This window comes from Penicillium diatomitis, assembly GCF_028827545.1.
Source record: "Penicillium diatomitis strain IBT 30728 chromosome Unknown utg000002l_segment0_segment0, whole genome shotgun sequence".
In the NCBI taxonomy this organism is placed as follows: Eukaryota; Fungi; Ascomycota; class Eurotiomycetes; order Eurotiales; family Aspergillaceae; genus Penicillium; species Penicillium diatomitis.
The window spans coordinates 2,075,048-2,090,282 of record NW_026623174.1 but is presented as its reverse complement, the minus strand read 5'-3'; the positions used below and the strand labels follow the sequence as shown (position 1 = coordinate 2,090,282).

The 15,235-nt window shown below is 51.3% G+C and overlaps 6 protein-coding genes across 6 annotated transcripts; 3 read left to right on the top strand and 3 right to left on the bottom strand.

Annotated features, from left to right (window-relative positions):
• Nucleotides 1-27: 27 nt before the first annotated feature.
• On the top strand, nt 28-1,424 carry N7539_001839 (RMD1 family protein; the record flags this gene model as incomplete). Its single annotated transcript, XM_056931442.1, has 2 exons — nt 28-366; nt 444-1,424. The coding sequence occupies 2 exons, from the start codon at nt 28-30 to the stop codon at nt 1,422-1,424; spliced, it is 1,320 nt and encodes a 439-aa protein (XP_056793473.1).
• A 337-nt stretch (nt 1,425-1,761) lies between these two features.
• Nucleotides 1,762-3,316, top strand: N7539_001838 (T2 family ribonuclease; the record flags this gene model as incomplete). The annotated part of the gene is made up of 6 exons (XM_056931441.1): nt 1,762-2,042; nt 2,111-2,405; nt 2,458-2,650; nt 2,709-2,945; nt 3,008-3,105; nt 3,167-3,316. The coding sequence occupies 6 exons, from the start codon at nt 1,762-1,764 to the stop codon at nt 3,314-3,316; spliced, it is 1,254 nt and encodes a 417-aa protein (XP_056793472.1).
• A 271-nt stretch (nt 3,317-3,587) lies between these two features.
• N7539_001837 (Gfo/Idh/MocA family protein) lies at nt 3,588-4,973 on the bottom strand (the record flags this gene model as incomplete). Its single annotated transcript, XM_056931440.1, has 5 exons — nt 3,588-3,665; nt 3,753-4,204; nt 4,311-4,597; nt 4,671-4,846; nt 4,917-4,973. The coding sequence occupies 5 exons, from the start codon at nt 4,971-4,973 to the stop codon at nt 3,588-3,590; spliced, it is 1,050 nt and encodes a 349-aa protein (XP_056793471.1).
• Nucleotides 4,974-5,684: 711 nt separating this feature from the next.
• N7539_001836 (DUF1115 domain protein) lies at nt 5,685-6,584 on the top strand (the record flags this gene model as incomplete). The annotated part of the gene is made up of 1 exon (XM_056931439.1): nt 5,685-6,584. One exon carries the CDS (start codon nt 5,685-5,687, stop codon nt 6,582-6,584), a length of 900 nt encoding a protein of 299 aa, XP_056793470.1.
• Nucleotides 6,585-7,563: 979 nt separating this feature from the next.
• ace2 (putative C2H2 transcription factor (Swi5)) lies at nt 7,564-9,757 on the bottom strand (the record flags this gene model as incomplete). The annotated part of the gene is made up of 2 exons (XM_056931438.1): nt 7,564-9,050; nt 9,121-9,757. 2 exons carry the CDS (start codon nt 9,755-9,757, stop codon nt 7,564-7,566), a joined length of 2,124 nt encoding a protein of 707 aa, XP_056793469.1.
• A 2,466-nt stretch (nt 9,758-12,223) lies between these two features.
• Nucleotides 12,224-13,899, bottom strand: N7539_001834 (glycoside hydrolase family 18 protein; the record flags this gene model as incomplete). The annotated part of the gene is made up of 6 exons (XM_056931437.1): nt 12,224-12,949; nt 13,034-13,083; nt 13,162-13,191; nt 13,259-13,512; nt 13,589-13,689; nt 13,858-13,899. 6 exons carry the CDS (start codon nt 13,897-13,899, stop codon nt 12,224-12,226), a joined length of 1,203 nt encoding a protein of 400 aa, XP_056793468.1.
• Between the last annotated feature and the right edge of the window lie 1,336 nt (nt 13,900-15,235).

Genomic DNA, 15,235 nt, shown 5'->3' with positions numbered 1-15,235 from the left:
TTCCAACGCTTTAATTTTGAAATCGTCATGTTTGCGAGCCATCCTCTCTTTTCGACTTGCAAGCGTGCTGCGGTCGACTCAGTACATCGGCTTCCACGAAGCTTGAGCCTACGTACACCGTCAGCTCCCAACCCTCTCTACCAAAAAAACTTATTTTCATCCATTTCTTCCTCGGCGCAAAAACAGCTCGGTCCCAGCGATGGGCCTGCAGACAGTTCGGATGCGCAAAAACAACGGCGCCGGAGCAGCAGAGGACCGGCTGTTCCGACTTCGCTAAGAAGAGTCGCAGTTGAAGCACAACGATCAAAAGATGGATTCATCTCGAAACCCCAGCTGAAAGAGCATGGCGTCCCTGATCACACAAGGGTACTTGTTGTTCCCTCGCTGCTGTGCGTCGGTCACTAGTTTCTATTGAAGCTAACAATTTTCGCTTGGTCTCTCAGGTTGTCACTGCCTATGCTGTCGCTGAAAAGTTCGACATCCGCCAAGTCCGAGAAATCCTTCAGGACAAGGGTTACGAACCAGATCCGCTGGGTACGGGGTTGTACCCGCAGGTGGTACATGTTCAGATACCGATAGATTCAATTCGACGGGTTGGAAATCCTTCTACGGATGATCTTCCAGCTGACCAGGTTGGAGATGTCTTTGTCTTTCCATCCGGGACAGTGGTAGCATGGTCACTTCCAGAGGGTTTCACATCCTTTCTCGCAACCAGAACGCTGCTTCCTGCGGCAGAAGGGGCCCATGTGGATAATGTGGAGACGGAAGACCTCGAATTCGTGGAGGACGCCTCGCGCGAGAACAGTGTCATCAAGGGCGACACCATCATTCTCGGCACTCGATCGAGTAGTCAAGCCCTTCAATCACTCCGTGGAAGTCAACAATCCATCGACACGGTATTGACCAAGGTTGCCTTTTCGTCTGGCCTCGCACGAAGTACCAAGCTTGCTGTTCTCGAAAGCCTGCTGTCAAATTATTTTGAATCCACGCGAAGTATTCCAACTCTGCTTTCCAAGGGCTCGCGTCTTCCATATACGCGAGACTTCATTCTGCGCAAAACCGGGCAGCTACTCAGCGTTCGCGCGCAGCTCAATCTTTATTCGGAATTGACAGACTCTCTTCCAGACCTCTTCTGGGATAGTCGGCATGACCTTGGTCTAGAAGGATACTATGAGCAAGTCGGTCGGGCTCTGGATGTGGGAATTCGAATCAAGCTTCTAAATGAAAAGATGGACTACGCCCAGGAAATTGCAAGCGTGCTTCGTGAGCGTCTCAGTGAGACGCATGGACTGCGATTGGAGTGGATCATTATACTCTTGATTGCTGTCGAGGTTGGCTTTGAGGTTTTGCGATTGTGGAAGGAGAGGAAGCATGGGCAGGAAGAGGTTCTGCACAAGCGGCAACCGGAGTCTGAAGGATCATGACTTGAATACCGAACTCACCTTCGGAGTCGTTATGGATGGTTTAGCGCATTTAGCAGACAAAATTGAGATACCCCCCTCCCTTTCCTACCTAATCACCTTGAGCTTGCTGTCTCCACTGCGGAGCTCCCACACGGGGTCGTGATCAGATCACGCGGCCGGGGGCTGGTGATCGCCTTAGTCATCGAAGCTTGGCACCTCACATGCCCCCGGCGATAAGAGCTCCTGGAGTCGACGACTGCACTCGACTTTCCCTTTCATAAATCAGATGAGCTACCACTTACACGTCTTTCAAGAATAAAGCACCAGTCCCCGTGAATATCTCTCGTCATCATTCATCATGGGTTACTTACAGCCACAGACTGGAGGCAATCTGGGACCCCAAAAGATCCTGAAGGCGCTGAGTACTTGGTGGTTATCGTCGACCGCGGACGATAAGCAATCAACAGCCCCAGGCGTGTCACGGTCATGCTCTTCTGGAGAAATCAGCTGTCAAATACAGTATCATGGCCAGGACACATGCTGCTTCAATTATCCGGGGGGTCAAATGCTTCAAACCCAGTTTTGGGATGCAGATCCAGCGGTAGGGCCTGATGATTCTTGGACAATACACGGATTATGGTGAGTCAATGGTCCGCCTTCTACCTAAACATATAGGGTCTTATCGGTTCACAAGTAACAACCAACAGGCCCGACCACTGCAACGGAGGATTCGACCAATTCTGTGATCCGAAGAGACGGTATAGCAATATTTCGCTGATCTTAGTCGACGCCGGTCGAGCCGATTTGCTCCAATACATGACCGAGTTTTGGAAAGACTACAAAGGCGATGACTCTCACTTGTGGCAACATGAATGGGAGAAGCATGGAACTTGTGTCAGCACTCTAGAGACGCGGTGCTATGAGGACTACCAACCTCAGCAAGACGTGGTTGATTATTTCGACAAGTCGGTCGAGATTTTCAAGCAGGTTCCCTCATATGAGGTTCGTGGTCTTCGTAATGGATCTGGTGATCGATGCGCTAAAAATTGAATAGTTCCTGGCGGCGAACGGGATTCTACCGTCTCATACTCAAAGATACGCTCTCACGGACATCGAGAGCGCACTTGAGAGTGGCCACGGTGCTCCTGTCACAGTACACTGCCGTCAGGGAGCTCTTAGCGAGATCTGGTATCACTTCAATATAGCTGGGAGCCTGCAAACTGGAAGATTTGTTCCCGCTCCTCCAGGTCTGACTCTTTCAAAACTTCTGGTCTTCTATCACAATCGGATGCTAACTTTAATTAGACGGTCAAAAATCCAACTGCCCAAAGAGCGGCATTCGCTATCCACCCAAGCGATCGACTCCTGAGCCAACAAAGACAACCAGTCGCGGGTCCGAGCCAACACACACGGGTCACCCTAAGACACAGAGAGGCAACCTGATGGTATCGAGTCTTGGTCATAGGCGGGGTTGTATCATCAGCTATGGAACCTGGTTCACATCAGGGACCTGTGCTACATTTAGAACGCAGAAAGTGACAGGTTCGTAACAGGACCACTTTTGGTTGCGGTGTGCTCGGGTATTCTAACTCATGTTTTGGAAGACAACACTTTCACCCTGAAGTCCAGCAAAGGCTTCTGCGCATTCGAGGATGACGCACTCAGATGCCACAGCCATGTCAACAAGCCCAGCGAGTTTACGGTTCGTCAGATCAGCGCCGATCAGATGCCTAATAAGGAGACTAACGTATCCCTGTTTTTAGATTACCGAGGGCAAGGTCAGTTACGCGGGAAACACCACCTTTTACGCGGACAAAGCGCCCAAGGGTCACGTCCAGAGCATCATCTACGCTTCTCAGGCGGAGCATCTGTTAGAACTTGAGCTGGAATGGTCACCAAAGGGATCATTTTGATATGGCATGGCATCTTCAACTGCTCAAGCTATCTGATCTTTCAGCCGCATTACAATGAAGATAGAATGATTTTGAGACATATATTGGTACCCCCAGAGGAAATACTGCGTAGCTCCGGTCTCCCGTTCTCTCCTAAGTGACCACCAAATCGGAAGAGAACTGGATCCGCCAAGGAGAGTGCCTCCTCCGAGTACTACCTCTTCACCCTCGAAGCGACAACATGACGTGTCCGCTTAGGCAAAGCTTCCTCTTCTTTGAGCTCGATGCTCATTTAGATATCGGCTGATTGCTGCCATTGACTACTCTGACTTTGCCCATTATTTTCTCCGGAACGAAGCATTAATTCAATCTGCAAAGAAAAGGAATTCACACGCAAACGGTCAGCTCATCAGGATCAAAGGCTGGTAGATTTTGCCCCAAGACACGCACAACTCACCAACTCTAGATCAGCCAAAGCCTGGCTGGGACTCTGCTCAGGGTTCACTTTGCCCGCCGCCAGAGCCTTTGCCCACAATCTCACTTCGGGGGGAACGCCACTTTTCTCATTCTCGACCTTTTCAACGTGCTCCTGGCCATCGGCGGCTCTCACAGTGACACTGGCATCGTGGACGGTCACGCTTCCCTTCTCACAAGCCACGGTCCACTCGGATGCTGGACCGTGGCTTCCCATGGATACTTGGAAGGTTCCTTGAGCACCGGTGTTGGCCTTGAGAATGGCATTGACCGTGTCGACAGGAGGAAGGTAGTCCTTGATCAGGGTCGTGAAGGCGCATAATTGAGTGATGTGGACATTGTTGCCCAGCAGGTAGCGCAATCCAGCTGTGAAGTGTACACCTCCATCCAAGATGAAGCCACCTTGATGGGTGGGAACCTTTCTCCAGTCGGTATCTGGTCGTAGGGAAGAAAAACACACGTCAGTTCTTCTGTTCAAAAGTCTGATCTTATCGTGCCGTTTCCACTAGCACTTTGGTTTGCTTGAGAAAGGAGATCTCACTGTAAAAGTTCGTATCGGTCTGGATATTGGCGTACAGTCTCACCAGGAAACTATTGATCTTGCCCAATTCCTTGACTTTCTCTCTCGCAAGTCGAAAGGTATCAAGATATCGAAAATTTTCGCCAACACCCCAGGTCGCTTTACCCTTGGGCTTGATCTCATCCTCGTACCATTTGATCAATTCTTTGGCCTCGCCGACGTTCTCCGCCACGGGCTTCTCGGAAAGAACATGCTTTCCCGCAGTGAGAGCAGCACGGATATACAAGGCCTGGGAAGCGATGGGAAGTCTGGAGACAAAGTATGAGTGAGACGTCAAAATCAAGATCCACACGAAGGTGTTTCGCATAGGCTTCAACTCACGCGATAATCACTGCGTCGATATCGTCGCGCTTGAGTACCACATCGTAGCCTTGCTCCAAGTCTTCGGCATATAGATCGATCTGTTTCCCCAATGCTTTGGCTGTTTCCTCCGCTGACTTGCGCGACCGTGAATAAATTGCCCTGAGAGTCAGATGCTCGGATGCGAGAATGGCCGGCTGTAAGGAAACATTGCGAGAATGAGTCAACGGTGCTCTTCGAAGTGCAGGTGAGCTCTCTTTTGCCTACCAGGTGCTCTTCTCTTGCCCAGATGCCTCCACCGATCAGTGCTACGCCGATAGTCATTTTGAAATGCAGGAAGCGTGTGTTCGTTCAGATGAAGAGAGCTTCTATGAGAAAGGGAATAAGGATGATGACCTGTCTCTGTTTACATGAATCTTTAAGCGGGGTCCCTTTATGTCACCTCAAAACCGGGATGAGTCCTTGTGCGGGGGAACCTCATTAGCAAACAAGATTCACGGCATCTGTCAACACGAAGACGATCCGCTTTATCAGTCGACGAACTTGCTCGTTTGGGCAACGGGATGGTGACGATGTGTGATTTGCTTTTCATTCAGGCTAAAGAGATGAGATGATTGCCGTTTTGAGCTCGGAGGTCCATGTCCAGAATTGACCTTGGACGGATACAATCTGGAGGGAAAGTAGATCCCGGGCAGTGTACCCGGTCAAAGGAAGCACAATCCCTGGCCAGTGGACGTGGACTCTTCTATTGACGAGTGCGACATCTGACGGCAGTGAGAGACACAAAAGCGATTATATCCTTCACAATTGACGCTTTGTGCTCGCAAGGCCATCCACCAGAAATATATACTCTACCATGGCCATTCTGATCTGCGACGAGGTGTCAACTGGCAAATTGTACGATTCACACGCGCGGCGGGTTGAAGTGGGGATGTCGACTCTCCAGAGCCAACCCATACACTCCAGTCTCCCTGAATCTTTGAAACTCAACTAGATGGTCTGCCGAAGAAGACCACTAGCAGAATCTCAGACACCATGAACTCGACGATACTACCAGTCGAAGTGATCGAAGCCCATTTGGACACGATCGATCTCATCGCAGCCATGTATCCCTCGTCGGGCGAGGTCGAGATTTCCGAATCCTCGGCTGAATGGATTGACAGACTGCGCGAGTGGTTTCTGGACCCAACCTCGGCACTTGCACCAGCGCAGATCCCTCCAAACCTCTCAGTGACGGTCCGTCTGCCAGTTGGGGGACAAGACAAAAGTATTCAGGTCATCGTCACCTTTCCGCTGCGGACGGAGACTGAGGGTTCTGAAGGCGCGGACCGGCTTCCACCAATGAGATATTCACTTCGGCAGCCCGATTGGATGTCCAAAGCAGAAGTGGCAGCTTTGTCTGCGGGCATCCCAAACCGTAATGGCGATGCGCTGGAAGCATTTGATTATATCCAGGCCGAAGGTGCCCGCTTACTCGAAACAAAGCAAACGCAAACCGTGTCTGCTGAAGGGTCAGACGCAACCAAAGCTTCCAGCGGTCCTCTTGTGCGCGTATGGTTCTACTTCCCGTCTTTGTCGACGCGGAAAAAGAGAGATGACATGGTCAATCTGGCACCGGGGTACGGTCTAACAGGGTTCGTGCTGGCGGGGAAGCCGGGTGTGCTCTGTTTGGAAGGCTTGTCGGTGGATATTGATGCCTATATGAGTTTCATCAAGACGCATTCTTGGGGTGACATCCCAAGTCATCAAAAGAAAGTCAGTGAGCGATTTCGAGAAACGCAGAACATCCAACGTGTGTTTCTGGGAATGGAGGAGATCACAGACTCGCTGGGGGCACGCGGTGGGCAGCGGGCCAATCGAGGTGATATGCAGGCACTGGAGGCTTGGTTGGGGGAAAGAGGCTTACGGCAGGCATTTGAACAAGTCATATTCTAGAGTTGAGGCCAAGTGGCTTATGTTCAGCGAAGACATCGAACAATGAAAGGAAATGGATGGTCATAGAGAGGAGCTGGAGAGTGCATTGTCCTTATAGACCAATCCATATCATTCCACAAAGAAGAGGCGAGAAACTAACTATCTGATACAAGATTACACCAAGACTCTTCTGACACGGCTAGTTAGAGGAAGTAAAGATGCTGAGAGCAGTCTACAGAAGAAGATGGGCGTGCCCTTTCGACGCATTGAAAGCGTTAGCAGGGTAAAGATCAGCCTGCACAAAGCTCAGCCAGATATTCCATTTGGAACAGAGTACATCTTGAACAGGGGAGCATCGGCAAGCAATAGTATTCAAAAGAAAAGAAAAAGTAACAAGACTCATTAAGAAAGAAAGGGGGAATAGAGCGGGAACTGCAGGAAGCAATTCAACAATTCAAATAATCCCGAAAAGCAGTGGGCAAGACACTGTGAAGAAAAGAGCGAAAACACCATGCTCAGTGAGAGAAGAGAAGAGCAAACTTTGTAACAGACCAAAAAGGAACAAGATGTATAACAGACTTGAATTTGAAAAGGGAAAACAACATGAGGAGGGAAAACGCGGCAAGCAATGGATATCACCCGCCACCCAAGTCGTCAAGTTGACTCGAATATTCGACCCGTGGGCGAGGAATCAGCAAAGAAAGGATTGGCATGTGCGCTCAAGTGCGAGTGTTCAGAAGAAAAAAGAGCAGTCTTTGAGCTCAGTAAAGATCCACAAGGAAGTCCAGTCGTAAGGCATGTAAGAGAAAGCAAAAGAAGAGCTTTCAGAGTCATTGTACGTCGTCAGTTTGTACATCATTCATATCGTGTCAACGCGAAGTGGTGCTCGAATCAAGAACGGGGTTGAAGATCCCCGCGTCGAAATCGTCCCGGCTGCACGTTTTTGGAGGTAGTCGTGTGTGCAGAAAGGAAACATCAAGAAGGGATGGGGAAGGTATGCTCAAGGATCCACCAAGAACTCATTTGAGAGCGAGTCGATCTGATCAAAGGAAGGGTCGTCTAGAGTGGGCAGGCCCGAGAAAGACTTCTCGGGCATGTCTGTGTAGAATGACGACGTGGGGAAATCCGATGAATCGACGTAGGGGTATGAGTTCGAGAAGCTGGACAGCGCCTGAGTGGTGATGTCGCCAAACTCTTCCTGCACTTGCTCCGATGGATCTTGGGTCATGAAGAAATCAATCTCAGAGCCCATGGATGATTCAGATAGTGTCGGGCCGCTGTGAGGCGAAGACATATCGTGCGGAGAAGACAACGAGGGATCGTTATAGAAGTACTCGTGAGGGGCCGACATTCCAACAACGTTTGAGGCGAATGGAGCGGTTGATTGAGCATAACGCAAGTGGTTCGCTATTTGAGGAGACGGCATAGGTGGTAGGATGTGGTCCTCAAACTCGGTGGTAAAGGCACTTGTGGCGGGCAGAGGGGATGGGACACGGCTTTGACTGGCACCGGGAGAGGTGGGCGGCGTGAACGATGAGAGGCTATGAGACGATTCATAACTGGGCGACACGAAAACGGGAGACTCTTGGTTGATTTCACTTTCAATCTTGATGGGGGTGATGCTTTCGGCTTTGTGGGCGACACGTAGACGGGTACGGGTGGATTTGGTCTGACGAGATTCCATATCAGGGCGGTTCTTCTTGGGCGGGCGACCTCGTCGGGTGGTCTTGAGCGTGTGGCCATTGTACCCTCCCACGCACATATCGCGTTGACGGTGACGGGTCAAAGCATCCTGACGGGCGAAACTGGCACCACAACGGCAGGCAAATGGCTTCTTGCCGGTATGGGTCTTCAAGTGGCGTTTCAAATCGTGGCCACGGACAAACTTCTTCTCACACACATCGCACTTGTAAGGACGGTCATCGAGATGCGTCTGGACATGGGATCGAATGTTTTCCTTGCGGCCAAAACGACAATTGCCACAGTCATGCCAGAGACAGACCCATTTGCCGTCTTTTGGATCGGGACCGGAGATCCACTTGTTGATCTCATCATTTGAGACGCCTGTTTCTCGCACCGAGGCCTTCACACGCGCGTCAAGGTCGAAATCGTCTATGGTTTCGGGTTCCATGTCAGAACCAGACGGCATGAGCGACGACTCAACGGACTCGCCGCGAAGTTGATGATCCTGGATGGAACCGACGTCGTTATCGTCGGGGAGGCCACAAGAGCCTGGAGAGTGCATGCTGGCTAATTCCGCATAGTTGATGGAGGGCGAGTCGGCGGGAGACGGGATGTGATGCTTCAACTGAACTGGACTTCCCAAGGAAGCGCCTTGGTAGGACTGGGCTCTTTGCATTTCAGAGCTGACTGGGGTACGGGAAATAGAGAAACTTTGGGACTTGGTCGGGGTGATATCATTGCTATACATGGAAAAATCAAAAGAACCCTTCATTGGGGTAGACTCGGGGGTAAGAGGAGAGGTGTCTGGACGCCAAAAAAATTAGTCTGAAAATTCCCGACCATATCGGCGTGGAAAACGAGGAACTTCTCTTACAAGAAAGATATGGGTTCATCTTTGCTGAGACGATCTCTGGCTGATCAGAAAGTGACTGTGACATGCGAGATTGTGCCATGGCCTGCTCCCTTTGCATTAATAGGAAGTTACGCTCATGGCGCATGCGGTGCAGAGCACTAGATGATGGTGCGATGTGTTCAGAGCTGTCGCTAGCCGACCTTGAGAGATTCGGGGCCACGGTGGTGGCTGGCGAGTTCGAGGCCATGGATGTTGTGTAGAATTCTTGCAATTCATCATGGGCCCACATCGGCGCAGATTGATATTGATAGTTTGGGTGCGCCATTGAAGGACCACGCGACATCATGGATTGCTCTGAACGCGGCACATAGGCAGAGAATTGCTGTGCACTTCTTGCCTCCGGATGAGGACCTGTAGATTTAGCGTTAAAGTAGTCTCGAAGCTCCGGCACCGTCTTGGGAGCAGTTCGTCGGTCCATGGGCATTGAAACCTGTGGACTGTACGAGCCATAATCCACGGTCTGCCCGCGACGATGCATTCGTCTGGCGGATACAGTGGATATGGGTTGCGGAACAATTGCTGCTTCAAAAGGTGCTGGATTCGAGATCTGACGGCGGTGGTGACCGGGTCGCAGCGACGTCGAGTTGGTGGAAATCATGGCTATCCAGCCTCTCGGTGATCACGGCCCTGTCACGGTGTCAGTATGTGAACGAATCAACGAATGCGACAATTTAAAACAAAGAAGGCGAAAGAGAAAAGATGTGACGCTAGAGTCTCAAGTTTGGGAAAGCCTTCAGCGATCTATCAGACGGAGCCTCGGGAGGTTCTCTTCTCTTCGTTCGCTAGAAGTTGGCAGCGCTGCGGTCCAGTAACCTTCCACTAGCCAAATGGTCAGATGATGCTTGATCCGTGGAAGTGTTTTGATGGAGGAAAAGCTATGCTCGTTTTGATTCTTCTTTATTGGAAGTGAAGCTGAAGAACTTCAAACAAGAAGAGGTAGGAAGTAAAGTCAATAAGTGTTTAGATCCGAACCCTTGAAGCGGGCCCTGCAACCGTATTTGCGATCTACGGGTACCTAGAGTATGCCCACGGTTCCCATCAACAAGCCGCATGTTGGCATGGCAACCCGCTCAGCTGGGAGTCTGGGAAACGAGCCGCCCGCTGGATTATTGTGACGATTGTGGGATAAATTAACCTGATGATGGCCATGATGATGTGACGACAGGATCGGGCCCACCGCTGTCCACCTGGAACGGTTGACACTATCGCGGGAGCTCCGTCAGGCCCAGATCCACGATCCCGAGTTTCGAGCGGCGATGGTTCTTGACTCAGCCCTAAGGTGAATCCCTCCCTCACCTATCCTGCAAGGGCCGTCTGTGCTACAGCGAGGAGTAGACTCGGTGTCCTCAAAATAGAGCAGGGGATGCACAGGTTCCTAGAATGATCTCCATGGAGATATCCCTGCGTAGGTGATATTGACTGACCTGCGAAAGCATCTCGAACTAGGTCCGACATCTGTCCAGTGTCCAGCACAGCCCGAGTGCGACTCCGCTGCAGTTTTTAGCTTTTGCGGCCTGATGGGTCAGCGCTAGTGGAGATCTGGTTGCTGGGATGCGGGACGATGTCATGTCTGCCTCAGGCGGTAGCAGATTTAGTCCAGTGGTAAGGCACTAAGGCCACCACTGATCGGATGAGGCCCCAAGGCACCAACGATCTAGAGATCACATGATTCCCCGCTCCTCCCGGGTGGCGGTCAATCCATTCTTCCATACATAGGACGCTAGTCCGCATGGAGCCCTCCCGCCACGGCACGTGATCACACAACGATTTCAACCTTCAAATTAGTCCCACCCACGCTGGAATTTTTTCCCTTCTTGCAAGGTTAAGGAAGACAACTTGTCGAGGTACGTTGCGGCATCCCAGGAAGCGTCAATCGGCATCGTGAAGCATGGCAGAATGTGATCGCAGATACTTTGCGATCATGATCTGCCTATTTTCACGACTGCCAACGCTGGCACACAATACCAAATCGGTCTGCTAACATGCCGCTTTCAGGCCTTCATCAAGATGCAAATCTTCGTCAAGACCCTCACGGGTAAGACTATCACCCTTGAGGTGGAGTCATCCGACACTATCGACAATGTCAAGTCCAAGATTCAGGGTAAGATCTGCTCCATCGGGAGACTCATCTCACGACTTGGGATCATCAAAGACTGACATCAATCTCGCTCCACAGACAAGGAGGGTATTCCCCCAGACCAGCAGCGTCTGATCTTCGCTGGCAAGCAGCTCGAGGACGGCCGTACTCTTTCGGACTACAACATCCAGAAGGAGTCCACCCTGCACCTCGTGCTCCGCCTGCGTGGTGGTGGTAAGAAGCGCAAGAAGAAGGTCTACACCACCCCCAAGAAGATCAAGCACAAGCACAAGAAGACCAAGCTCGCCATCCTCAAGTACTACAAGGTCGACGGTGATGGCAAGATCGAGCGTCTGCGCCGCGAGTGCCCCGCCCCCGAGGTATGCACATTTTCCCCCTCCCTCAATTTCGAGGTGATAGAGAGCCTTGTAACATTTTCACTAACGTTTTTTTCTCCTCTCCAGTGTGGTGCCGGTGTCTTCATGGCTGCCATGCACAACCGCCAGTACTGCGGCAAGTGCCACCTCACCTACGTCTTCGACGAGTCCAAGTAAATTGGGCTTGTCTGATCGAGGGGTTTCTGTAGTCGGATCATGGCATATGGTCAATTTGTCTTTGATATGATTTACAGAGATGTCACGATAGATGGAACGGTTGATGAGGCACCTATTACAGGACCTTGACTGCTGTGAATAAAAACAATATTCAAACAAAACTGCCTCTCCAAACTTCTGTAGACAAGGTCAAAGCGAATGACAGTATCGAGTAGAAAGCCCTTCCAGCGACGATTGTCAAAAGGTTACAGACCCGCTTGAAGTCAGCGAAGAGTCTCTTGACATCCTCTTTTTTCCTACTACCGTACTCCAGTGTCTGTAGAACCAGAGTGTGGTCAAATCTGCATCCTTAAGGTTGGTTGGTATTGGCCATAGGAATCATCACGGTTTCTGTGCAATTTGAAAAACCTAACTACCACCCTCAATGGCTGCTCTACTGACCCGGGAATCCAGCCCGCAGATTGTCGTACTTGCTCTCCGGATACTCCAGAGCGTTCTCAATCCCGTCGAGAACACTCGTTCCGCCAATCCCGTTGACAAAGGTACCGATCAGACTGCCTTGGCCCGGATCGGCCTCCTTGCCACCCTTGTCTCCGCTGCTTTCCCACCACATGCCTCCGCCCAGTTGTCGATATCGGACAAAAGCCGCTTTTCTCTGGCACATTTCCACGGTATCGTAGGAGACCATAGTCCGCGATTTAGGGTCGTAACTCCAGGACGCATCTGCTTCGGTGTCCAAATGCTCCTCGGCGCCCGGACGTGGCAGAGCCTTGTAGTCCCAGACTCCGTTCTCCCAGCTGCCAGGTCCCACACCGCTATAGGGCTGACCAGGGCCGTTCGTATTCTCGAAAGCACGTCCATAGAGCGGCATACCCATGATCAGCTTTTGAGCGGGCACACCGCCCACGTTCATGTAGTACTCCAACGCGGCTATGGTGGAGAAGGGCGTCGAGGCCGGGTTCGACTTTGACGGGTATATATTGCATTGGTGACCAGCGACTCGGTCCCAGCTGCCCGCATAGTCGTACGCCATCAGGTTGTAAAAGTCCAACAGCGGGTTCATGTCATGTAGCTTCAGCTTTTCGAAGTTACTGGGACCTGCAGGGCACGCGATGGACAGATAGAACTTGCGATGGGAACCTGCAGCGGCATCCAAACGCTGAGGTGGAACGAGTTAGCCAAAGGAGCACCGGACCACAATCAGATCATGTAACAATCCCAAAACAACTGCACAACTGCTTACCTGGCGACACGCTTGCAACAGCTCGACCAGATTGGTTGCTTGGGATGCGTCTGTGGACTCTGTCAGTTGCTGTATATGCTCGCCCGAAGGTGAGCACGTTTATGTTTTCGCTCGGCAGAATATCATACCTTGAGGATACTCCCAGTCAATGTCGAGGCCTTTGGATCGTGCATCATGTTAGTCTTGTCTCGGCTTATCATTGGTCTGGGCCTTCCAATCACTCACCATCCAGACCGAGGTCGAGAACCAAACGAGTGGCAGATTCGGCAAACCTGGCGCGGCCAGCCGGGGTGCTGGCTGGGACGGCGAAATTGGCCGAATAAGTCCAGCCACCGATGGACAGCAGCACTTTCAGCTGGCGATGCTTCTTTTTCAACAGGAAGAGCTGCTTGATACAACCGTAGACATTGGTGCCGGTGTCGTTCCACGAGTCACCCTCATAGTGCTTCTCAATATCGGACCAAGTATCGGTCAAATAGCTGAGAGGAAGACGCCAATGTCAATTGTGAAAGTCCACGACAGGGAGGGGGGATATTGGAACAAGGAAGTACGAACACCTCTCCAGTCTCTGGGTGAACATTTGCAAAGGAGTATAGCACGTGTGTCAATTTCTCAGCGGGTAGATCTTGCGGGTTGTAGTTGCGCCCATAGATTGCCTATCGGGGGTCAACCACCACAAAAGAGTCAGCCACAGTCAGCCATCCGTGGGTTTGAAGGTTCCTGAAAGATAAGAGAATATTGTGATACGGTTGCAACCGGCGTCACAGGTCCATGGTAAGGACACCCCAGGGATAATTGAATATCTTGGAGATGGTAGTCCATACCCAGTTGACAAAGTAAGCGATAGTCTTCAATCCGGCCGACATGTTTGCCTCGGAAGGATGGACGGTTTGGGTGAGGAAGTTCGGATGGGTTACACGCTTAGCAAGGATAAGAATGATTTGCGGGCGGCAAAGATAAATATGAGTTGAAGCGTCCGCAGGGTGGCACGGTAAAATTCAATTGGGTTCGCCTTGGACAGCAGAGTCTGAAAATTGTTGGGGCTGTGGTGAAGAAGATATCGATTTCTCAGTCTTTCGTGAGGAAGGAACACCTCTCAATGTCACGAGGAGAGGGGGGTACCTAATGTCGCAGCCTAACAATGAGGGGGACTTGGTACCTGTCACTGTCAACTGTCAACAATCACGACGCCCACTTTCGACGTCATTGGCCAGTGCAAAGCTGTGGGGATACAGTGGCTGAGCCAAACGTGGCTGATGTGAGTGGCTGACCACCGCAAAGACTGTGGATCTCTCACGGTGTCGCTATTTTAGGAATCAGGCAAGTTCCTGCAACGGAGGATTGTGTTGATATGCCCCGAGCCAACTGACGGTCTATCATTGCAGAGTGCAGAAATCTCACTCGCTGGCCTTGGGCCTTGGCTCTTATAGCTTGATTGTAGATGCATACCCGAAACCCATTCCGTCAATCCCTCTCTCTCTCTCTCTCTCTTCTCTCTCTACCTCTCCGTGTCCCCGGTGCAGCGTGACAATCCCACCTGCGCCGGATCGCGGTGTAACCTGAGGAAGGAATCAAGTCACGCCCTTGGCAGATCTCCTGCATCGCTCGCGACTCAGCTGTCATTGGGATTGGTCCAGGTCTGCTTCAGTCATCTGCGATCCGATCATCTGAGAGACTACCGCGTACCGAGCGATATGGATCCAGCCAATTCTGCCATGCCCTTCACGTTGTCGGGCTCGGCACATAAATCGGAGAGAGGAGAGAGAGAGGGGAGGGGGGTCACGAGTAAGGGTAGCATTCCTCGACACTTGCACCGGATGTTGATGGGCAGAAGGTGCACCCTATTCAAGCTTGATTGCGTTCGGGGCGTTCCATGACTCATGGTCACTTGAACAGGTCCAGAATGGGACCAGTGAACTTAAGAGGTTCAAAGCCGAATAAAAAGGGTATGGGAAAAGACACACAAACGGATAGACGTGTTTTTCGATGATGAGCTTGTGCACTCTATCCATCGGGGCAATGTGAACAAGATGCCCGGTCGAAGTCAAGAGTGAGGAATGCCCCGAGAAGGAAGTGTGGTCTATACAATGAGCACCTTTGGACAAGTCTTCCGTTCCGAGTCAAGCCGCACGTTCGACTCGATCCTTTTTCTCTGTATCACGTGCCACATGCATCATCACTTTCCAGGCCCAAAATTGCGTG